General features: G+C 32.7%; 4 protein-coding genes and 1 non-coding gene across 5 annotated transcripts; all 5 read left to right on the top strand.

Annotated features, from left to right (window-relative positions):
- Positions 1-646: 646 nt before the first annotated feature.
- Positions 647-1516, top strand: LOC113852290 (chitinase 2-like). Its single transcript, XM_027482525.1, has one exon. It carries the CDS (start codon positions 647-649, stop codon positions 1514-1516), a length of 870 nt encoding a protein of 289 aa, XP_027338326.1.
- A 5908-nt stretch (positions 1517-7424) lies between these two features.
- Positions 7425-8324, top strand: LOC113852289 (chitinase 2-like). The gene has a single exon (XM_027482524.1). It carries the CDS (start codon positions 7425-7427, stop codon positions 8322-8324), a length of 900 nt encoding a protein of 299 aa, XP_027338325.1.
- A 6311-nt stretch (positions 8325-14635) lies between these two features.
- On the top strand, positions 14636-14742 carry LOC113853394. Its single transcript, XR_003502566.1, has one exon. It is a non-coding gene; the product is annotated as a small nucleolar RNA R71 (small nucleolar RNA).
- Positions 14743-16671: 1929 nt separating this feature from the next.
- LOC113852288 lies at positions 16672-17393 on the top strand. Its single transcript, XM_027482523.1, has 2 exons — positions 16672-16978; positions 17068-17393. The coding sequence occupies exons 1-2, from the start codon at positions 16672-16674 to the stop codon at positions 17391-17393; spliced, it is 633 nt and encodes a 210-aa protein (XP_027338324.1).
- A 4411-nt stretch (positions 17394-21804) lies between these two features.
- On the top strand, positions 21805-22704 carry LOC113852287 (chitinase 2-like). The gene has a single exon (XM_027482522.1). It carries the CDS (start codon positions 21805-21807, stop codon positions 22702-22704), a length of 900 nt encoding a protein of 299 aa, XP_027338323.1.
- The last annotated feature ends 2540 nt before the right edge of the window (positions 22705-25244 follow it).

Here is a 25244-nt window from a genome sequence, read left to right as displayed (position 1 = left end):
AATTCACGAATAAATATATATCTGGAAATCTAGATGGCAAGAATTAAGGAATCGAAATGCATGATACCAAGTTCCACCGTGATCTATCGCCAGTCATTAAAACAATTTCACATGCGTATTTAATCGCTGCCAACGATAACGTTTAGTCATCGGTTATACAATATCCATTTGTGGCACGTTTGATGTACCAAACGTTACGCAGAAATTAAGATGTAAGATCTATATTCTTTTTGAATAAATGTATGTACAATGAATCTAAACAACTATGTGTAGATCCCAGCCACATGATTGATGTGAAAAAATAAATAAATTTATAGACAGAATAAAACAACTTCATTACAGTACTCCTTTATTTCATAAATGAATATTTTTTACTGTATGACAAAACCCGGCTTACGTATGCATATTATGTCATGTTTTGCATCTTACGAAGATGCTCACGAAATTTAAAGTGATTGCATATGCAGAATTATTATTAATTATACAGCACAATACAACAAAATTAAGAAGCTGGCCCCGTGCCCTAATTAAGCTCTATAAAAGGGTGTCAGGAGATGAGCATTCCGACCACCCTCGTCGATCCAAACCCACAAAACAAGAGCTAAACTAGCTGAGCATATATCCTTTAAATTCTCCAATCATCACAATGTCTTTGAACACCGTTGTGAAGCCAACTATTTTTCGGGAATACATTGGTCCCATGTCATGCCCGGGATTACATAATTTCCCTGACATAATCAATCCAGAAATATCTGAATTCCACTTCATTCTGGCCTTTGCCACAGAGGATTATGGGTGCGATGGAAGAGGCACTGGAAAGTTTCAGGCGACTTGGAACGTGCAAGACTTTAGTACTGAAAAAATCAAGGAGCTGAAGAAAGAGCATAAGAATGCAAAGGTGGTAATAAGTATCGGAGGTCGTGGCGTCGAATGTCCATTTAATCCTATTGAGAAACAAAAATGGATTGACAATGCCAAGTTTTCGCTCAAAATCATCATCCAAGACTACAAGGACCCATGCAGCTGCATTACTGTAATTGATGGAATTGATATTAATTATGAGCATATTAAGTCTGATGACTTTGTTGAGTGCATTGGTGAAGTTATAGAATACCTGAAGAAGGATGTACTAATCAATGTGGTGTCCATTGCTCCATCAGCTCCCGTGCTATCGCAATACAAGACATTGTACAAGGAACAAAAATGCTACATTAACTGGGTCGATTACCAGTTCTATGATCAGTGTTTGTCCTCAAAGTGTGAGTTTGAAAAGTTGTACCGTGACCTATCCGATGTCTTCAAAGATAAACTCTTAGCAGGATACAGCACTGATCCAAATGACAAGGATAATCAGATATCACCAGAGGACTTTCTTAAGGCCTGCGAAGACCTCATCAAATGCCAATTCCTCCCTGGCATTTTTGTTTGGAATGCTAATTACTCCGCAGATGATCACCCTCCTTTCTACTTTGAAAAGTTGGCTCAAGAGCTCCTCACTAAGTGTGATAAGGAGTAAATTAAAAACTCCTATCCCATCACTATGTTTAATTTCTTTCATTTTACGTACGGGTCACAGGCTATAACACGCCGTGCTATGCCTGCTTACAGATTGATTAGTCTGCTACTTATTCTTAATAAGACCCAACCTGTGTGGCTTACTTGTCTAAGTATGATTTCTTGGTTGTCTTGTATTGTCGCGTTTTGAGTGATACCTTGCGAATTTCCACCATGCATGTTCACACCCCTTTCGTCAAAAATGTCACTCAAGGATAAAACTCAAGGGAAGCATTAAATGACGAGTGAGTTAAATTTCGAACCTAACACATGATCGTTAACGTACAACTTCAATAAAAATAAAACAGGGGTGACAAGGATGCAAGCTATTTTCAAGCACGTCGACTAAAATTTTTATTTCCACGGTAACTTGTTTTACTTCAATTTATCACCTAAAATTATGATAACTTATCTAATTTTATTCTATTTTTGGTGTTTTGATAACACGCGACATAATATCTTATTATATCACTTTATCATCTATTGATGAGTTGAAATTTATTAGAACATGATTACACTTTCTTTTCTTTATCTATATTTGTATCTTTAATTTTATTTGAGTTAAATTAAACCAAGTCTTTAAATCATCTAACTGTGAAAATTAGTTGGAAAATTCATAAAACCTTAGAAAAAAATATGAAAAAAAAAACTAGGTTGCATGTGTATTTACTATCGGTGTAAAGATTCATTAAAAATGTTTCAAGGATAACGAAACTGGAAAGGGTAACTACAATGTGTGGCAATTTTCATGCTAGATGTGCTAAAATATTTATTTAAACTATAATTATTTGAATTGAATTGGTTAGACATAAATAAAAGTAAAATTTTGTCCTTTAAGTCATTTCATTTAACTGTCTACGAGACCTTCAATTTTTTTCTATGAAGTTTTTTGTTTCTTCTATATATATAACTATGTTTATATAAATCAATTAATTAGCACATATTTATTTCAAGAATTTTGTGTTAATTTATATTTTGGCAACTGCAAATTTATTACTGATTTTAATATTGAATTAAAAATTAAAAAACTTTAAAATTGGTAGAAATGTTCATTTTATCCTTAAATGTTATTACAAACACTGTAAAAAAATATGTCATTTAGCAGCAGTTTATTAGTAACGGTTAATAATAATCGCCAGTAAACTGTTTTGAAAATAACATTTAACATTGTTTTGCAAAACCACCCCAAAAAATGAGGTATTTAGCGGCGGTTCTGCAAAATCACTGCAAAAAAGGCAGAATTTAGCGGTAGTTTTGCATAACTACTGCAAAAAAGTGTGAGATTTAGCGTCAGTTTACGATAATAGAATACAAGAAACATCACTCCTCTCTCATTCTCCATCATCCACTCAAAGCTATCATTCATCTCCACCTTTGTCTCATGAATTCCACCATTCTCTCTGCCACTGCCATCACTGTCAAAATGTTTTCTCCAACCGTGATAATCTTGGTAATCTTCTATTATCATTTTCACTTCCTCCAAAAATGGCTCTTCCCCAACGATTCTACATTATAAATTATATAATATGTGTTGTAATGTTAACAAATAAATGAAATGTGAACCTAAATAGTAAAAAAAAAACTGAGTAGAAGATAAAAAAAGAAAAATAAGTGTGGAAGCAAAAATAGAGCATTGCTGGCAAAAAAAATATAACATTGTCCTGCCAAAAACAAAACAATGCCACGCACATGCTAAAATTTGAACTTCAAATTTTAGTGACGATTTTAAACTGATGCTAAATAATTGTCTCAAATTTAAAAATTTAGCGGCGGTTCAAAACTGCCACAAAATTGGTTTTGCGTCGCCAATTTTAACGTTGGTTTTGTAACCGCCGAAAAATTATTTAGAGGTGGTTAAAATTATCGGTAATCATAAAATTTAACCGCCACAAACAAACGATTTTTTTGTAGTGAAAATTGTATGCTTTTATCTAGTATTATACTCACCGTGATCTTTTTATAAAGTATTTTTTGAAGCTTTTAATAAGCATTTTATAATTTTTACGAAGCATTTTTTTATTTGTTTTTATTGAATTGAGTTGGTCGAAACCTAAATTCTAACTAATTAAGAAGGGTAAATGTTCACAGTGAGGGTTAAGTTTAACAGTATTACTAAACGAGGGTAAAAATGTCTAGTTATAAAAAAAATTTAAAAATAAGAAAACTTCTCTAACTTTTGTTGAACAGATACGCATGGTAATTTAGCTTACTTTCTTATTCTACGAATAATTTAGATATAATATAATGTGCTTCAATTAACGGATCCGTAAAGAACCACAAATTATTAACGGAATAGATTTTGGAAATAAGACATTTTTAGCATTTTCCCGCAGATGAAGATCTTAATTAAGCTGTTGATTAATTCTAACAAATATATTGAAATGCATGATAAGAAGTTTTATCATGATATATTACGAGTAAAACATTTTTTATAGGTTTTATTCCTCATAAATTTTAACAGTAATTTTTTTAAACTAAACTTTGTACAAAAGATTTAGAATACAAAAATAATTTTAAGGATAATTATGAAGAATAATGACATACTTTACCTCATTTTATATTATTTATTTCTAAATTTATTATATTTATGAATTGTTATTTCTTCGAAGGTGTAATATGAGAATGTGTCCAAAGCATCTCCTTCATGTGCAGAAAATTTAAAAAACCAGGTGGGTAGCTAAGCCCACAGCTTTCCAAACTTGTTTTAAATAAAATGCACGTAACTTGTTTATGAAATTAATTAAGTTTATTTATTGAAGACGAGCATAGTATTGGTTTTAATGCTATTTTTAGTTCAAAACTTCAAACACGTTTAGAGTGGGTAAATGTTATAAATTTTAATGAGATTGTTAAACTAATTGTTCGCCGGTTATGCATAAGAATTGCAATTTTACATAATTGTGTGTCATGTATTTCTTTTACTGGTCTCCATAAAAACAACCACAATAACAAGAATACATTGTATATAAAGAATTCCAACATAAAACACTAAATTGATTTATAAGAAATCAACATCATACCTTAATATATTTATCACCATATCTAGATATAACATGAATGATGAAGATGGCAATTAGTTCCTCATAAGTGTGAGTTCTTCAACCCAATGTTGCAGAGAGAATGGTGGAGAGAGAAGTTGCTAACTGTTTAATATGAGCTATTACGAGTTTATAGCATCTGATAACACTGGAAACTTTGATAACCCTAGATATTTTAAATTTGCATTAGATGTTCTAGCTATCACAATCATGGGCCACATAAGGCCCAATACCATGATGAAGGAGGAGAATTACTTGATTCAAATGAAATAGTAGACAATCAAGCCCAATTTTCACAATTGATGAAATCTCTCAATAACGTCTAACATAAAGAAAAACTTGAGCAACTGAGTAACTTCTGGAACCTGATACTTAATCCAACTGCAAATCTAATGGTTAGACAGATAAAAAGTAAGTCACTTTTCTCGTGGGAGGTGGAGAGAAAATTATCAGGTTCAAACGAGATGATAGAGGATAAAGAAGGATGTCAAAAATAAACTAATATGTCAAGTATGTGGTAAGATTGGTCATGTTGCGATTGTTTCTATGGGTTTTATAAATGTCAAACTTTTGAAGAAAAGCAAAAAATATATAACGCCTTCGTAGCAATGTTAATTTGATAATGGAGCTAGTAATCATGTTTTCAATGATCTTAATCAATTTGAAAAAATTTTAGAATATAGTAAGACTTTTGTAACAATGAGAAACTAAAGATACAAACCTATAGTAGTGCAATTTTAGAGACTTAACAAAAATTACCAGATTTGCAAGATGTCCTTTATGTACTTAAAATTACAAGAATTTATTTATTGAGTGTCTCCAAACTTATTCCTGATAATGATATTGCAATTGAATTTAATGCCAATGATTGTTTTGTGAAAGATAAGTGAAAAGTTCAAATTCTACTAAAAAAATTAATAATGAGTTGTGTAAGCATGTATCAGTTTTCAACCTAGTAGTAGCTTGTGTGCCTACATTTTAGTTAAAGAAAGAGACTTGGACATAAAAAAAGTTCTAGATGACATCTTGAACAGCCGTCGCGTAAAAGTTTTTAAGAGTGATAATTTATATTTTGTGAGGCTTGTGAATTTGGAAAATCACATCTTTTATCTTCCAACTCTTCTGTCTCTTATGCTCAGGAACTTCTTAAGTTAATTTACACTCGTATTTAGGATCTTACACCAATAAATTCTTGTTTTGATTTCAAATATTACGTATTATTCTTAATTACCTTACTTTATATTTACTGTCAGATATAAAATGGCAGACCAGCATTATAATTAGTCATCCTTACATAATATCTATTATTGCAAACTTATCACATAAATGTAACACATGCCGAAATTAAAAGGGAAAAAGTATTATTAGGAATCTAAACAGCTAGCGCTTACCGCAGATCTGAGCCACAGGATTGATTTGCAAAAGTAATTAAATTTCTTGACAGAATATATATAACTTCACTACCCGTTTATTAAATGAATGCAATTTCTTAATTAAATTTGGTTTCCAATGCATGACAAAAACAATCCTGCATGTTGTAAGCAAGTTATGTCATGCCTTGTGTCACAGTACTAAGGAGTTCATATACAAAATGATCGGAAGTCATTTCTGAAATTCACGAACAAATATACATATATATATAGAGGAGTGAATTAACAAATTGAATTAAAATGCATGATAAGAAGTTCTATCATAATCTGTTACCAGTTGGTAAAACATTTTATTTATAGGTTTTATTTCTCATAAACTTCAACTGTAATTTTTTCTAACTAAAACTTGTACAAAAAATTTAGAACACAAAAAAATAATAATTTAAGAATATTTATAGAAAATAATAATATGCTTTACCTCATTTTAAATTAATTTAGTATATCATGCAATTGAAAAGCATGTTAAGTCAAGAAGAATTTTTTTCTTTATCAATTTACTATTTTGATGAATTGTTATTTCTTAGAAGGAGTAATATGAGAATGTGTCAAAGCATCTCCCTCATGTGAAAAGAAAAATTGAAAATCCAGGTGGGTAGCAAAGCCCATAGCTTCACATCCAAACTTCTTTTAAATAAAATGCATGAAATTAATTAAGTTTATTTACAGGAGAGGTGCATAGTATTGGTTTTAATGCTATTTGTAATGTTTACTGGTCTTTGTAACAACAATAAAAACAATACATTGTATATAACAAAAGCTAAACTGATTTTTGAGAAATGAACATCTTAACTTGATTTATTTATCACCATACGTAGGTATAGCATGTGCAAACCGACATGCAGAACGGGTACTTTACAATCTATTAATGAAAAACAGCGATGTAATGATTTTAAATTACGTAACAACCATTGCATGAACTTAACTAACATCTTGCAAGGCAACGATAATTTTATAACTTTGTTCACAAAGTGTAGATATTCAGTCAATCTCGTATAATATTTGTCATTACATAGCAAGTAGATGCAGAATGAATATACAATTAATGCAAACAGTGCAGCGAAGCATCAAAGAAAATTACAATTACAATATTATAATGGCCTTCATCAAGTGTCTCAGGGCTACGTTTTACAGTAAACTGTTTTTTTATTGTGTGACAAAAGCAAGGCCACGCAAGCAGATTATGTGATGCTTTGCGTCACATACATGTGGATGCTACAAATACTAAATAGAATATAGAAAGAAACAAAGTGAAGAAGCTGCTTGAACCTCATCATTCACCAGCTTGCTCTATAAAAGGGCGCCAAGAGTTGGCCATTCCCACCAGCCTCATCCCAATTAACCCACAAAACTAAGAAAACCAGCTCCATATATCTCTTTCAGTTTCTACAACTAAGCACCCACAATGTCTGTCGAACCAGCAGCCTTTGTGCAGGGAGAGATTTTTCGAGAATATATTGGCGCCAAGCCTTCCCCGAAATTGAGAAAATTCCCAGTTGAGATCATCAATCCAAAAATTTCAGAATTTCACTTCATTTTGGCCTTTGCCACAGACGACTACGACCCTACTACGGGAAGAGGCAAAGGGAATTTCAGACCATCTTGGAATGTCAGTGACTTCAGTGCTGTCAAAATCAAAGAAATGAAGGCACAATATAAGAATGTGAAGGTGGTAATAAGCATTGGAGGCCGTGGCACCAAATATCCATTCAATCCTGAAGACAAACTACAATGGATTCACAATGCCAAGAAGTCACTCAAGGAAATCCTTGAAGTCGACTACAAGGACGATTGCGGTTGCGTTACAAAAACCGTAATTGATGGCGTCGATATCAACTATGAGCATATTGAGTCTGATGGCTTTGTTGAGTGCATCGGAGAAATTATAGAATACCTGAAGAGGAAAGGAATGATGGTGTCCATTGCTCCATCTGATTCAACTGATCCAGCTAATCCTGTTCTAACCAACTACAAGAATTTGTACAAAGACAACAAAGAACATATTGACTGGGTTGACTACCAGTTTTATGATCAGACTGTGTCCACAACTCCTGCTTTTGTAAATCTCTACAGAAGCCTTTCTGATTTCTTTAGTGTTAAAAAACTCTTGGCAGGGTATAGCACTGATCCTGACGATGCCGGTAAGATATCACAGAAGGTCTTCTTTGAGGGTTGCGAAATTCTCCTTCGAAGTGATTCACTCCCTGGCATCTTTGTTTGGGATGCTAATGACTCCAAGGTCCTTGAAGAACCTTACTACGTTGAGATAAAGGCACAGCAACTCCTCACCAAATCTGAGGATTGATTATCAAATCCAAAACCCTTGCCCAACTGTATGCTTAATTTCTATCGTTTAATTCTGTGTTTATGGGTCACTGACTATAATAGCTGTACGTGATGTATGTGCACGTACGCTCATGCTAAACTTATAGTCTTCAAGCATATTCTAAATAAGACCTGAGTGTATGCCGTCTATTTCTTTATCTAAATAACTACCACTATTTATGTTTCTTTTCTGTCTTTATACGTTTGGTGCAATTCTCTTGTCATTTACTTTTTTGTCATTTTTTCTACTTTTCTTGTTTCATAATTTTGTGACGCATCTCGAATTTTTTAGTTGAATGTTTTCCTAATTATATCTTGACATCGATGATAGAGGATTATAGCAAGTTATAACTTATAGTTAATAAAGCTTCAATTTCGTTAAACACTTGATAGGTTTCATATTGAACAAATTAATTCTCAAATCACAGGAATACACCAATTAAGGCTTATCCTTCAACACAGGTAAACTCTTGAAATTACGGTAGAAAGAGGGATTAGACAAAATTAACAACCCGTCTGTGTTCAATTAATGATTTAGATATGACTTCTGAAGATGATTAGTATTTCTATTAGTCTATGATAGAAATTGAGGGGAATAATATTAAATTATTGATCATAATTTTTAGCATTAAGGGATATTAAAATAAATAGAATGATTTGATGATGTTATAATTGGGTACAATCTAGACTATTTATTAGGCTATTAAATAACATTTCAGCTTATAGACTCATTTTTTAACTGCCTTTCTCAAATGAGTGGGTGGTTACACCGTCCTGAGTTTGTCCCTAAGTTGGGCAAACCTAGTGTGCGAAGGACCTTAATAAGACAATCAACAACTTGATTAGCATAGGGGATATAAGCTATGGAAACTTGACTATGTAGTACTTGGTCTCTAATGCAGTGAACATCAATCTCTATATGTTTTGATCTTGCATGAAGTACTAAATTGGAAGCTAAGGCTTTAGGGCTCAAATTGTCACACCATAAGACTGGTGTTCTAGGTAAAGGCAGCTGAATTTCTTATAAAAAGGCCTTGATCTAAGTAACTTTTGTAAACATGTTCTATCTTTTGATTATGTGCTTGATCTGGATACCACTTTTTGCTTCTTTGAAGACCAACTAATGAGAGTTTCACACAAGAAAACACAATCACCGGTGAGTGACTTCAAATCATCCATAATAATGGCCCAATCAGCATTAGAGAATCCAATTAAGTTTAGATCAGTTGATGGTTTGATGAGTAGGAATAGTGAGATTGTTCCTTGAAGATATCTAAAGATCCTTTTTATGCCTTGCCAATGTTGGACCATTTAGGAACTTATGTTTTGACTTAACTTATTAGCTTAAAAGACAATCACTGGTCTAACATTTATTAAATATTTAGGTGCTCCAATTGCCTTTTAAAATAAGGATAAATTTTTCATTAACTCTCTCCCCTGTGTTGTAAACTGTTTTCCTATAACAATAGGTGTTGGACAAGAAGAGGCATTTTTTATATTAAATTTCTTTAACAAATTGGTGATGTACTTAGTTTGTCTGAAGTATATGCCACTTGAGTCTCTACTCACTTCTACTACAAGGATATAGTGCAATTTGCTAAGATCTTTTAAGATAAACAATAGGTTCATTTGCTTGACAACGCTCATTATGATACTAGAATTGCTCCATGTCACTATAATATCATCAACATAGAAAAGCAAGTAGGTGATATCATTTTTCTCTCTAAGACCAAATAGTGATGAATCACTTTTGGTATTATAAAATCTCCAACTAAGTAAAGCAATTTTGAAGCTTTCATACTAGGCTCTTGGAGCCTAGTTTAGTCCATAGATCGCCCTTGTTAACTTGCATACACTGCTTATTACAGTATGTTGTGCATACACTGCTCATTACAAAAATAAAATAAAATTGCACTCTCATTCCCAGAAAATTAACATGCATAGGTAACATACATTCCCAAAAATTTGACAATAACCAATTTAAAAATTCAAATAAAATTTGTACAAGGGAGAAATTCACAGCAAAGTAAATAATCTACGTAAAATAAATTATATCACTATTAAAATCATGTTCAAGAATTAGTGACAATGAACAAAACTTAGAGGACTGCACACAAAAATTTTCAGAATAGATTCAAAACATTGTTGTGCAAAAATTCATAAGATATGAAAGGCATAACTCTAAAAGTGACAAACCATGCACTGGTTTGGTGTTGCCATTGGTATCCTGTCAATTTATCATATATCATTGAAATTTTTTAGCATCTACAACATCCAGTGAATTAAAATAATATGCCTCAAAAATTGTTTAAAGTTGAGAACATTAATGAACCTTAGGTAAAATAAAAAATGCACCAAAAGAGAAGAAAGCTATCAAGAATTTATGCATACTGTATAAACATCGAGTAAGACTAATTTTCAGAAATTCACACAAGGGGAATTGTATATAAAAAAAAAAAACATCATATATGACAATTGCGTGTGACAGAAAAATTGGCATTTAATGAGTTTTGCAATGAAAGGGTACCGAACAACAAAAACCAAGGGATCATGAAGTTTCAAAATAACAATTGGGTCACTCAATGAAGTCTACAACCATGAAGTTAACATAACAGCCAACTAACGAGACAGTGAATTACTTATATCCCAAAGTGCTGTGTAATTTTTCAAACAGAAAATGCAACCAATGCCCATAAAAATTGAAATTTCTCAGAAAAAGAGATCATATAAGCACATAAAAATTTCAATTTATCACAAAATTTGTGCAAAAACTAAAATTAATATTATGGACTATGGTGATAGCACACGTACTTACAACTTATAGCACTCAATATCTTAAAACATTGGACATCTAAATTTAAAAAAAAAAAAAAAAACATAGCATAACTGCAACACCCTGATGAATGAAAAGAAAAATAGCATGCATTATGCAAGCTTGCAAGAACAGATTTACAGTGACCAAAGTGCAAAGAGTTCCAAAAATTTTCAAAACATGGCAAAGCTCGCACCCAAAAGAATCAAAAGTTCAGAAAAATTAGAAAATTAACACTGAGATTCAAACTGTGTAAAATTTGAAAACTGAGCAGCGACAAAAGAAGCAATTGTTGTTTAAATTTTTTTTAAAAGAAATTACAGTAAACAAAGACAGAGATGTACACAAAAATTGCAAGGAAATCACAAAATAAACCCACAAAATTTTTTTCAAGAAATAACATAGCTAGAGTTTGTGCCCTAAAATGGAAAAATCACTTTCAACAGTAGCCAACTTCGTTCTTGGGACAAGGATCCAACATTTCAGACCAAGTGAAGGAACAAAATCAAACACCCATGCTATAGAAAACTCATAAACATAAAATAAAATAAAACAAAATGTAGAAGCAAGTGAAACAGTAAGGGAACAGAGAACACAAACACACAGATTCATAAATGTAGAAGAAAGGAGAAGAAGAATCACACCCCAAAACAGAGTTGAAAGCATAAAAGAAAAGAATGTATCTTGTGAAACTCTAAACAATTGATTTTAGGGTTCGGAAGAGGAATTGGGGGGCACAGGGAGATAGCGGAGATGGAGAGGGTTAGAAAAACATAAAGTGAGGTGAGTATGTGTGCTTGATTAGTGATGGAAGCGTCAAGAGGAACTGTAGAGACGTAGTCTGAGTTATGTTACCGTAAACTACTGGGCTTCCTTCCTCTTTTTAAAATATAAAACTAAATTTTAAAAATATTATTATTATTATTATAAATTTTTTAATTTTTATTATAAAAATATAATATTATTATAATAATATTTTTTTAATTTTTTTGTTTAATATATATATATATATATTAGATTTTTTTATTACTAATAAAAAGTTATTATGACAAATAACTAAATATTAAACTTGTTGGATCATGTTCTTTTTTTATGGGCACTTAAACTATTCAGCAAGGGAGAATAAAACAGAGCAAGGGTAGAATTGTGAAGACGAAATACCGTATTGAGGCAGCCATGGACATGAAGTGTGCCTGCTTCCCAAATTGTAATTGCTACAACAAAAGGGCAGCACTTCTCTTGCCTGCAAAACATTATAACAATAAATAAATAATGGTTGTTGAATGATTGGGTTGAGTCCTGCCCCAAACTCCAACTTATACAACTTAGGAAACTCCTTTTTTGTTATTACTTGCTCCCTCAGCACTCTCAATAACTCCTCTTCATCTAATTGTGATAGGATGTTGTTTCTTATTGCATGAAGTATTTCCTTCTCCCTCATAAAAGCATATTTTAAGTGTGGGGGAAGAGGCTTCAACTCATGGTGATTCTTCCACTCTTTCTCCTTTCCATGATTCTCCTTTTGAACTTTTCTGCAAAATTGGTTGAGCTTCTAGCTTTTGCATGCACTCTTGCATTTCTTCATCACTCTCCTCATCAATTTTCATAATTGCATTGGCTACCACCTTCTCTAATGGATATGCAGAAGTGTTCTGCTTCAAAGTTGTTGCTGCAATAAGTGAATCCAATGTATCTATTCAAGTATCCTTGTCATTCGGGTGTTGCATTGCCTCGAATACCTTGAATGTAACTTTCTCATCATGTAGTCGCAAAATTAATTGCCCTTGTTGCACATCAATTAGTGCTCTTCCGATGGCTAAAAAAAGTCTTCCTAAGATCACAGGCACTTCAGAATCTTCATCCATATCCAAGATAACAAAATTTACTGGGAAAATTAGCTTGTCTACCTTCACCAACACATCCTTCATTACACCATATATGGATCGGTCAGCTAATTGAAGAGTCATTCTTGTACTTTTAACTTCACCCACTCCCAATTTCTTCAAAATAGAGAGTGGCATTAAGTTGATGCTAGCCCTCAAGTCACTTAAAGCCTTTCCAATTGTCACATTCTTTATAGTGCAAGAGATTGTGAAACTTCCTAGATCTTTCAACTATGGAGGCAACTTTTACTACAATATGGCACTACATTCCTCAGTAAGAACGATTGTAGCATCCTCCTTCAATTTCCTCTTATTTGAAAGCAAGTCCTTCATGAACTTGGCATACAAAGATTTTTGCTCTAATGCTTCTGCAAATGGTATATTTATGTGCAACTTTCTGAAAATGTCCAAGAATTTGAAAATTTGCTCTTCTTTTTCTTTGTTCTTGGGAATGTGTGGATATGGCAACTTAACATAGGGAGGGAGAATTTGAGGCTTGTACGAGTCTTTCAAGATCTATTTCTTGGTTCTGTTTTAGTATGCCTCATCCACCTCCAACTTCTGCTTAGCCCTAACTTCCTCTTCTGGTTTTTCTTGTTCAGGCTCACTCTCCCCATTTCTATTTTCTGCAGTATCCCTGGCCTGTCTAAAACTTCAGTTGTCCTCCTTCTCATCTTGTTTTTTTAAGTTGTGGTTCCACTATCTTGCCACTTCTGGTGGTGATGGCTTTGCAATATTCTCTTGAATTTTCTACTGTATTCTCAGAGAATGTGTCTTGAGCTAGTTCACTGATTTTTTTTAATAATCTGCCCCATTTGGTTTTCCAAATTTTTCATGGAAGCTTCTTGGTTGGCCATCCTAGTGCTCGTGTCTTGCATAAACAAGTTGGTGGTCTGTGTTAATTGCAAAAGTGCCTTCTCAAGGGTAGATACCTGATCTGGAACTTGGGGCTGTGGGGGCTGTTGGATGGCTCCAAAATTTTGAAAATTTTGTTGTTGATACTGCCCACTTTGTTGGAATTGCTTGTTGTTGGACTGTGGGAATTGAGGTGGAGTTGATTATCTTGCAACAAAATTCATATTTGGCCTGAAATTCTACTAATTTGAGGCTGGATATGTAGGCCTCTGCTGAAAATTCTGCTGTTGTTGCCAAGGTGTCCTCTAAGGAAAATTCTGTTGCTGCCTTGGTAAGTTGTTCATGTAACTCACTTGTTCAGAAAAAGGCTACTGAACAAACTCTTCTTTGTTTTCACTAGTTTCCTCATGATATTCCTCTTAGCTGGTGGAAGTTACATAGTGTACTAGTTTATTCCTTTCAAATTTCATGTTTTCAAGTTTGGCATTGAGGAAATTCAGTTGCTATGACATTAATTTGTTTTGAGCCAGCAATGCATCCAAGGTATTCAGTTCCAACACACTCCTTTTTAAAGAATTCCTTTCCCTGTGATTGTAATTGTTAGATGCCATGACTTCAATAAGTTGGCGTGCTTCTTCTAAAGTCTTTTGAGCAAATGAACCTCCAGCTACTGCATCTACCATTGTCTTTGTTGCTACATTCAGCCCATCATCAAAAGTTCTCAATTAAAGCCATTCAGGTAGCTCATGATAAGGACATCTTCTCAAAAGTTCTTTAAATCTATCACATGCCTCTTGCAATGTTTCATCTTCCATTTGAAAAAAAGCTAGAATTTCTTGCCTCAGCTTGGTTATTCTAGAGGATGAAAAATACTTTGTCAGAAATTTGCTCTCTAAATCATCCCAAGTAGTGATGCTTCCTTTCGATTGGGATAACAGCTAACTCTTTACCTTATCCCTTAAAGAAAATGGAAAAAGAGACAATCGAATAGCCTCATCACCCACACCATTCATTCTAATCATTCCACAAATAGTCAAAAAATTATGAATGTGCAAGTGGGGATCTTCGGAAGGATACCCAACAAATTGTTCTTGCTGGACCACTCTCATAAGGTCATGTCTGATTTCAAAGTTGTTTGCTTGAATGGGAGGTCGAACAATGGAGGTGGAGTTTCCTTTCGATCTTGCACGTGTATAATCATCCAAGATCCTCCGTTCTTCATTGAAATTTCCTGCCATTTCTACAGAATTATGTTCTTGCGTGTCCTTTTCTTTTTCCTTTTCTGAAGTTTGTCCTTATTTTTTTGGTTCTTTTTATTGAAATTAATAATTGGCTAATCAAGTTCTGGAGATGAATTACTCTTTTTTATCTTCTCCTTGCCTCGCATCAACTAATTCAGCTGTTGCACTTAGATTTTTCTATAAACACTTAAAACACAGTAGAAATTATTAACCCAAGCTAACAAATTCTCACTACAATTAATATTAACAATTAATCCCCGGCAACAGCGCCAGAAACTTGATAAACTTTTTGGCAAGTGTACCAAATCTTTAAAGTAACAAAAGATTATCATCCACAGGGATTAATGCCAAATATCAAATCACAAGAACAACACTAGCTAGGTCACAAAAAAGAGAGTAGAAATAGAACAAAATTTAACTCAATGCAGAATCGTAAAAATAGAATTAAAAGTGCCAAATTTAATATTTATAAATGAACAGAAACTGCGAGACTAAAAATGAAGTACGAATTAAAATAATTGCAGAATATAAATGTCTAAATTACTGGAGATGAGCCCAAACACAATTAAAAAGTGGTTGAGTTTGGAATCCTTTATCCCTTTCCCTTTGCACGCAAATATATGTATAACTCAAAATACAACTTCATCTAATGGTCGGATTTTCTAAAGTACCCAACCCCAATTCCTTGGTAATTGATTCTAAAATGAAATTAGTGTCTTAATTCCTTAGATACAACTAAAAACATTCAGCATTAAGAATTAAATCCATTGACCACATCATCAAAAATTTCTATTCCTAGACAATTCATAATGAGCAAATTAATCCCTTTCCAAGAAGTTTACTATTTTCCAGCAATAAACTCCTTTTCATCAATCCATGTCACGTAGAACAGAAAAGCATTAAGTTCAGAATCAATATGTTGGTTAAAATATGTATCTTGAGCTATATCCAGTGTTAGTTCATTGCAAAAAGCAAAGGCATAGATTCATCCTCACTCAACCCAAAGATATTTAGCTAAACATAATGAAAGAAAATACTAAAATTTATTGCAAAAACAGAATTCATGTTTACAGAAACGCTTTCAACAAATAGATGAAATGAGAAAGTTATTTCCATTACATAAACTAGAGAAAATGAGATGAAATTCAAGTTCTCATAAGAATCATCTAGCAAAGATCTAAAGAAAATACCCTAACTACTATATTCTACGTAAGTTGTATCTAAAACCTAAATTTCTACACTCTGGAATTGTAAAAGACAAAAAAAATAAAAGATATTTTTTTTTCAGAATTTTTTCGCTTTTATATGCTCAGTCAGCATAATGTCCTTACAATAAAAAATTTGTGTCTCCATAATTGAGTCCTGTAGCACTTAACTTCTGCTCTTTAGTCCATTTACCGATTTTCTTCTTTTAATTCCTTCAAAATTCAAATGCCAGCAATCAAAATATGCATGATTTCTCAATTTCCAGCAATACAACATTCCATTGAATTTTTTAATTAGTTGCATTAACTTATAGTTTAAATTCAATGAAATATGCCAAAAACCTTTAATTTTCTAGATGAGTTAGTGACTCATCACAAAATTCCACTTCATTCTTGCCTTTGCCACAGAGGAGTATGGGTGCGAAGGAAGAGGCACTGGAAAGTTCAGGCGAACGTGCAAGAGTTTAGTACTGAAAAAATCAAGGAGCTGAAGAAAGAGCATAAGAATGCAAAGGTGGTAATAGGCATTGGAGGTCGTGGCACCAAATATCCATCAATCCTCAAGGAAAACTACAATGGATTGACAATGCCAAGAAGTCACTCAAAAATCCTTGAAATCGACTACAAGGACGATTGCGGTTGCGTTACAAAACCGTAATTGATGGCGTCGATATAAAATATGAGCATTTTGAGTCTGATGATGACTTTGTTGAGTGCATTGGTGAAGTTATAGAATACCTGAAGAAGGATGTACTAATCAATGTGGTGTCCATTGCTCCATCAGCTCCCGTGCTATTGCAATACAAGACATTGTACAAGGAACAAAAAGGCTACATTAACTGGGTCGATTACCAGTTCTATGATCAGTGTTTGTCCTCAAAGTGTGAGTTTGAAAAGTTGTACCATGACCTATCCGATGTCTTCAAAGATAAACTCTTAGCAGGATACAGCACTGATCCAAATGACAAGGATAATCAAATATCACCAGAGGACTTTCTTAAGGCCTGCGAAGACCTCATCAAATGCCAATTCCTCCCTGGCATTTTTGTTTGAAATGCTAATTACTCCGCAGATGATCACCCTCCTTTCTACTTTGAAAAGTTGGCTCAAGAGCTCCTCACTAAGTGTGATAACGAGTAAATTAAAAACTGTTATCCCATCTCTATGTTTAATTTCTTTCATTTTACGTACAGGTCACAGGCTATAACACGCCATGCTATGAAGTAGACCTAAGTCATTCTAGAAAAATTATCGATGAAAAGGATAAAATACATGTTATTATGAAGTGATGATGTCCGCATTGGTTTGCAAATATCTGTATAAACAAGCTCCAATAAGTTTTTTGCTTTTCAAGCTTTCCCAGTAGAAAATGACAGTCGATGTTGCTTGCCAAGGCGACATCCTTCACAAGCTTCATTATTTTCTTCAAGACATGGAAGATCCTTCATCATATTCTTTTGATGTAGCACTTTTAAGGTATGAATATTGAAGTAGCCAAATCTTCGATGTCAAAGTCGTGAAGTATTAACTTCTGCTTTCATGGCAATGTTAGTGCCTTGTTGAAAGCATATTAAAAAACTTTGATTTCTTTTCTCCATCTTTACATGGCCAATCTCTTGCTTTTTACTGTCATATATCTTACATGTGTCTCCTTTGAAGTGAAGAGAATAACCTTTCTCCATCATTTTGCCAATACTGAAGAGATTTTCCTTGAGGTTGGGGACTAGTAAGACATCAATATTAAGTTTCTTTGTCTCCACCATAACAATGCCTTTGCCTTTTGACTCAGCGATAATACCGTTTCCATTCAAACTTTCACTTTGATGGATTCGTCAATATCCTTGAAGATGTTTATGTCTTTAGCCATGTAATTGCTGCAGCGCTATCCAAGTACCAATTTCCACTCGTTTCAGTGCTAGAATCTTGGGTAGCATAGAAAAGATGTGGTTCTTGATCATACTCTTCAGCGAGATTTGCTTGATACTTGTTTTTGTTGCGACAATACTTTTCCACATGTCCAAATTTCTTGCATATCGACATTGTGGTTTTCTACGATACCGACATTCTCCTTCAACATGATTTGTCTTTTTATAGATGCCGCATGGAGGATATTTATCTTGATTGTTTCTAGAGAAATTTTCAGAATTCTCTTTGTTTCTAAAAGTTTCTCCATTATTCTTTCTTCCTTTATTCCCTTTATTTTGAGACCGTAATTTGAGCTTTGATTGAAAGGCATTTTTTATTGAATCATCATCATGCCTGTTCAACCTTTACTTATAGGCTTCAAGGGACCCTACCAACTTGTCACTGATAAAGTAGATAGATCCTTTGTTTACTCAATAGTGGTGACAATTGGATCTTATTTACAGGGAGTTGTGATTAGTAATTTTTCAACAACTTTTTTTTTAAGAATATTTTTCCCGTAAGCTCACATTTGGTTAATCATTTCTTTTATTTTGGAATTGTAATCCTTAACGATCTTAAACTCTTTCATTTTTAATAATTCAAACTCTCATCGTAGAGTTTGAAGTTTTACAGTGCGTACCATTTCATTCATTCAAACTCCTCCTACAGTATACTCCATGCTTCTTTGACTGTTGTAACACCTATTATTCTTGAAAAAATTGCGTTAGTCACAGCTTGTTATAGAGTAAAAAAGGCCTTTAAGTCCTTTTGTTTATTCTCCTTTAGTTCTTTTCTTTGAGTTGTAGTAAGGGATAATATGTCTGTGGGAGTAGTGAGTTCTTCTTCCATAATATCCCACAAATCTTGAAAAGTGAAATGTCTTCATTTTTGTACTCCAAAAATCATAATTTTCACTATTGAAAATGGGAACGGAAAGAGATGATGGTTGAGTAGTGCTAGTCATGGGATAGAAAATTTTTTAAGTGGTTTATTTTAATTTTAGATTAGTATGGTAATATTTCTACGCCCAGGAGATGACCGAACGTAGCTTTGATGTCACTGATAATTTTTAGTGTAGGTAAGATAAGTAAGATAGTTGAAATGTTTGTAGGAATAGTTAAAAATGATAGTTGAAGAAGTTTTAGAAGAGACACAAGAGATGGAGAATTGATGTCTTGAAACTAGAAGATCCAAATAGTTTTTCCTAGATTGTTCCTAATATTTTTTTAGACTATTCTAGAAATTTGTATCAATTTCTAATAACCCTCCTTTCTACTTTGAAAAGTTGGCTCAAGAGCTCCTCACTAAGTGTGATAAGGAGTAAATTAAAAACTCTTATCCCATCTCTATGTTTAATTTCTTTCATTTTACGTACGGGTCACAGGCTATAACACGCCGTGCTATGCTTGCTTACAGATTGATTAGTCTGCTACTTATTCTTAATAAGACCCAACCAGTGTGGCTTACTTGTCTAAGTATGATTTCTTGGTTGTCTTGTATTGTCGCGTTTTGAGTGATACCTTGCGAATTTCCACCATGCATGTTCACACCCCTTTCGTCAAAAATGTCACTCAAGGATAAAACTCAAGGGAAGCATTAAATGAAGAGTGAGTTAAATTTCGAACCTAAAACATGATCATTAACGTACAACTTCAATAAAAATAAGGTGACAAGGATGCTGCTATTTTCAAGCACGTCGACTAAAATTTTTATTTTCACGGTAAATTGTTCTGCTTCAATTTATCACCAAAAATTATGATAACTTATCTTATTTTATTCTAGTTTGGGTGTGTTGACATAATAACTTATCTTGCTATATCATTTTATTATCTGTTGATGAGTTGAAAATCATTAGAATATGATAACTTTTTCTTTTCTTTATTTATATTTGTATCTTTAATTTTATTTTAGTTAAATTAAACAAAGTCTTTAAATCATCTAACTGTGAAAATTAGTTGGAAAATTCATAAAACCTTAGAAAAAAATATGAAAAAAAAAACTAGGTTGCATGCGTATTTACTATCGGTGTAAAGATTCATTAAAAATGTAACACATGCCGAAATTAAAAGGGAAAAAGTATTGTTAGGAATCTAAGCAGCTAGCGCTTGCTGCAGATCTGAGCCACAGGATTGATTTGCAAAAGTAACTAAATTTCTTGACAGAATATATATAACTTCACTACCCGTTTATTAAATGAATGCAATTTCTTAATTAAATTTAGTTTCCAATGCATGACAAAAACAATCCTACGTGTTGTAAGCAAGTTATGTCATGCCTTGCATCACAATACTAAAGAGCTCATCACAAAATGATCCGAACTCATTTCTGAAAATTCACGAACAAATATATATATATATATATATATATATATATAAGTGAATTAAAAAATTGAATTGAAATGCATGATAAAAGTTCCGTCATGATCTATTACCAATTAATAAAACATTTTATTTATAGATTTTATTCTTCAAAAACTTTAACTGTAATTTTCTCTATCTAAAACTTGTATAAAAGATTTAGAAGACAAAAATAAATTTTAAGAATATTTATAGAGAATAAAAATATGCTTCACCTCATTTTATATTATATTTAGTATATCATGCGATTGAAAAGAATGTTAAGTTAAGAAGAATTTTCTTTCTTTATAAATTTACTATGTTGATGGATTGTTATTTCTTAGAAGGAGTAATATGAGAAGGTGTCAAAGTATCTCCCTCGTGTGAAAAAAAAAATTTGAAAATCCAGGTGGGTAGCAAAGCCCATAGCTTCACATCCAAATTTCTTTTAAATAAAATGCATAAAATTAATTAAGTTTATTTACAGGAGAGGTGCATAGTATTGGTTTTAATGCTATTTTTAATGTTTACTGGTCTCTGTAACAACAATAAAAACAATACATTGTATATAACAAAAGCTAAACTGATTTTTAAGAAATGAACATCTTAACTTGATTTATTTATCATCATACGTAGGTATAGCATGTGCAAACCGACATGCAGAACGGGTACTTTACAATCTATTAATGAAAAACAGCGATGTAATGATTTTAAATTACGTAACAACCATTGCATGAACTTAACTAACATCTTGCAAGGCAACGATAATTTTATAACTTTGTTCACAAAGTGTAGATATTCGGTCAATCTCGTATAATATTTGTCATTGCGTTGCAGGTAGATGCAGAATGAATATACAATTAATGCAAACAGTGCAGCGAAGCATCAAAGAAAATTACAATTACAATATTATAATGGCCTTCATCACGTGTCTCGGGGCTACGTTTTATGGTAAACTGTTTTTTTATTGTGTGACAAAAACAAGGCCACGCAAGCAGATTATGTGATGCTTTGCGTCACATACATGTAGATGCTACAAATACTAAATAGAATATAGAAAGAAACAAAGTGAAGAAGCTGCTTGAACCTCATCATTCACCAGCTTGCTCTATAAAAGGGCGCCAAGAGTTGGCCATTCCCACCAGCCTCATCCCAATTAACCCACAAAACTAAGAAAACCAGTTCCATATATCTCTTTCAGTTTCTACAACTAAGCACCCACAATGTCTGTCGAACCAGCAGCCTTTGTGCAGGGTGAGATTTTTCGAGAATATATTGGCGCCAAGCCTTCCCCGAAATTGAGAAAATTCCCAGTTGAGATCATCAATCCAAAAATTTCAGAATTTCACTTCATTTTGGCCTTTGCCACAGACGACTACGACCCTACTACGGGAAGAGGCAAAGGGAATTTCAGACCATCTTGGAATGTCAGTGACTTCAGTGCTGTCAAAATCAAAGAAATGAAAGCACAATATAGGAATGTGAAGGTGGTAATAAGCATTGGAGGCCGTGGCACCAAATATCCATTCAATCCTGAAGACAAACTACAATGGATTCACAATGCCAAGAAGTCACTCAAGGAAATCCTTGAAGTCGACTACAAGGACGATTGCGGTTGCGTTACAAAAACCGTAATTGATGGCGTTGATATCAACTATGAGCATATTGAGTCTGATGGCTTTGTTGAGTGCATCGGAGAAATTATAGAATACCTGAAGAGGAAAGGAATGATGGTGTCCATTGCTCCATCTGATTCAACTGATCCAGCTAATCCTGTTCTAACCAACTACAAGAATTTGTACAAAGACAACAAAGAACATATTGACTGGGTTGACTACCAGTTTTATGATCAGACTGTGTCCACAACTCATGCTTTTGTAAATCTCTATAGAAGCCTTTCTGATTTCTTCAGTGTTAAAAAACTCTTGGCAGGGTATAGCACTGATCCTGAAGATGCCGGTAAAATATCACAGAAGGTCTTCTTTGAGGGTTGCGAAATTCTCCTTCGAAGTGATTCACTCCCTGGCATATTTGTTTGGGATGCTAATGACTCCAAGGTCCTTGAAGAACCTTACTACGTTGAGATAAAGGCACAGCAACTCCTCACCAAATCTGAGGATTGATTATCAAATCCAAAACCCTTGCCCAACTGTATGCTTAATTTCTATCGTTTAATTTTGTGTTTATGGGTCAGTGACTATAATAGCTGTACGTGATGTATGTGCACGCCCATGCTAAACTTATAGTCTTCAAGCATATTCTAAATAAGACCTGTTCTTTTTCTTGGCTCTTAGTGTATTCCGTCAATATATTTATCTAAATAACTATGATTATTTACAGTTCTTTTATGTCTTTATACTTTCAATTGTCAATAACTCATGATAACTCTATTAAGATTTAATGGTCATATCATATTAACAAATTTTTTTTCTTAACCTATTGTGAATAGTTATGCAAAATAAAAAAAAAAAAGAAAATATAAAATCTTTAGGAACTTTGAAAGATAAGAATTAAATTTGATTCATCTAATTTTTTTATCTCATTTTACTTTATAAATATATTAATTATATATGATACAGTCGCATACAGTATAATTAATTATGTTATATTAATTGTCAATTTCAAACATACAAATTATAGTATAATAAGATAAACATCAATAAAGAAAAGAAACTATAATTATTATCAATAACAACAATTATATAGAGTTATACAAAAAATTTACTATAGTTTTAACTATAGATTTAGTTAGGCATAATGAAATAAAAAATAAGAACAATAACAAAATAAATTATAATTATTTAAAAAGTAAATACAAATTAAAAAAAATTAATAAAAAAATAGATAAAAATAGTTCTTAATCTCAAGCTGTGCTCCCAAGCTCCTAAAGTCATCAAAGATTGGCTTGTAAAAAGATGACTAAGTAGCAACCTTCAAAGTTCTTTAATAAATAGGGTTTTAAAATTTTAATATTTTTTCAAATTTAAACATCTAGACAAGAAGTACGACAACCGTGCATACCAATTTGCATGAATATATGCTCCGAAACATAAGCATGTTAACTACTAAAGAACGGGTTTACTTGACCTATTTTTTATCAATTTGTCTAAAATACCTTAATAATTTCTAAGAATTTTTAACATGCTGAAGTGTAATAATTAATAAAATAATCAATGCTATCCTTATTTAAATAAGGATAATTACATAAAAATAAGTTTAAAAAAATATGTCAAAATATAAACTTACATATTAATAATCTATAACAACTTGAAATGGATCTTAATTTTATATGTGAATACAAGACTATTTTTTTATCCAAATAAGTGAAGATAGTTATTCTGACTCTGTCAGAAATGTGTTAGAAATATGTGCATCTCTCACGAGCAGAAAATTATAGAAACCATGTGGATGTAGCTATGCCGATAGTTGCCCAAACTTCTTTTAAATAGTATGTATGTTCATTGTTCTTGCTATTAAGTTTATTTAAAAAAGACGTGCATAGTAGTGGTTTTATTGCTATTTTTATTTCTGTTCTTTTATTACATATGCATACATGTGATGGACTTGACCATTTTATGCAAATTTAAAAATATTGACACAATATAATAAGAATTGCAATTTTACATAATTGGGTGTCATGTATTTCTTTTACTGGTCTCAAAAAAACAAACAAATAATAAGAATACATTGTATATAAAGAATTCCAGCACAGAAAGCTTTAAACAGAATTATAAGAACTCAACATCATACCTAAATATATTTATCACCATATCTAGATATAACATGAATGATGAAGATGGCAATTAATTCCTCATAAGTGCGCGTTCTTCAACCCAATGTTGCCAGGGAGAGAGAGAATGGTGGAGAGAGAAGTTGCTAACTATATATCTAAATATGAGCTTTATTTATAGCCTCTGTACATGTTTTGGTGTCAATAACTCTGGTAACACTGGAAACTTTGATAACTCTAAATATTTTAAATTTACGTTAAATGGTCTAACTGCATCAAAAATTTGTTGAAGGTATATCATAATGGGCCACAAAAGGCCCAATACTATTTACATACAAAAATATTGAAATTAACTAAATTTTGATCAGGCTCAAAAACATAAGACTGATCCAATAATAGGTCTAAATCCTTCAAAACTGTCCATGACATGCTGATCTAATCACAAACCGAAATACTCATTAGCTGTCGATCAAAAAATATATATAGAAATACTCGTTAGCACAAAAGAACAAAATGGGGCCAATAATTGACATCTTTAGTATTCATGGGTTCTACCATTTGAACTCCACCATAACCAGTATCTTTCCCCGTGACAGAAAGAGAAAAAGAACTCCTATCTTTCCTTACCTTTTCAACATTTCTTTTTCCCTCTCACTCAAAACATTCGAACAAAGTTTTAAGACAGTTAAATTGTACATACACGAAGGCAAAGAGAAAGAAGTGTAAGGAATATAGAGGTGCAAGAGGGGAGTAATTTTTAGGCTGACGAATCACGTTGCATGGTTCTAGCCAACAAATAAATATGCGAAATCTTTCCAAGTCCCCAACCAATTGATGCAATAGTTTGGAATTGTGTCGCATATTAGAAAATTCCATATTGTCAGTGGAATTGTCTTTAACCAAAGCTGATAAGATACTAATTAACAATTGACT

This window comes from Abrus precatorius, unplaced genomic scaffold (genome assembly GCF_003935025.1).
Source record: "Abrus precatorius isolate BTA unplaced genomic scaffold, Abrus_2018 Scaffold10, whole genome shotgun sequence".
NCBI classification, from domain to species: Eukaryota; Viridiplantae; Streptophyta; class Magnoliopsida; order Fabales; family Fabaceae; genus Abrus; species Abrus precatorius.
This window is presented reverse-complemented; position numbering and strand designations above follow the sequence as displayed.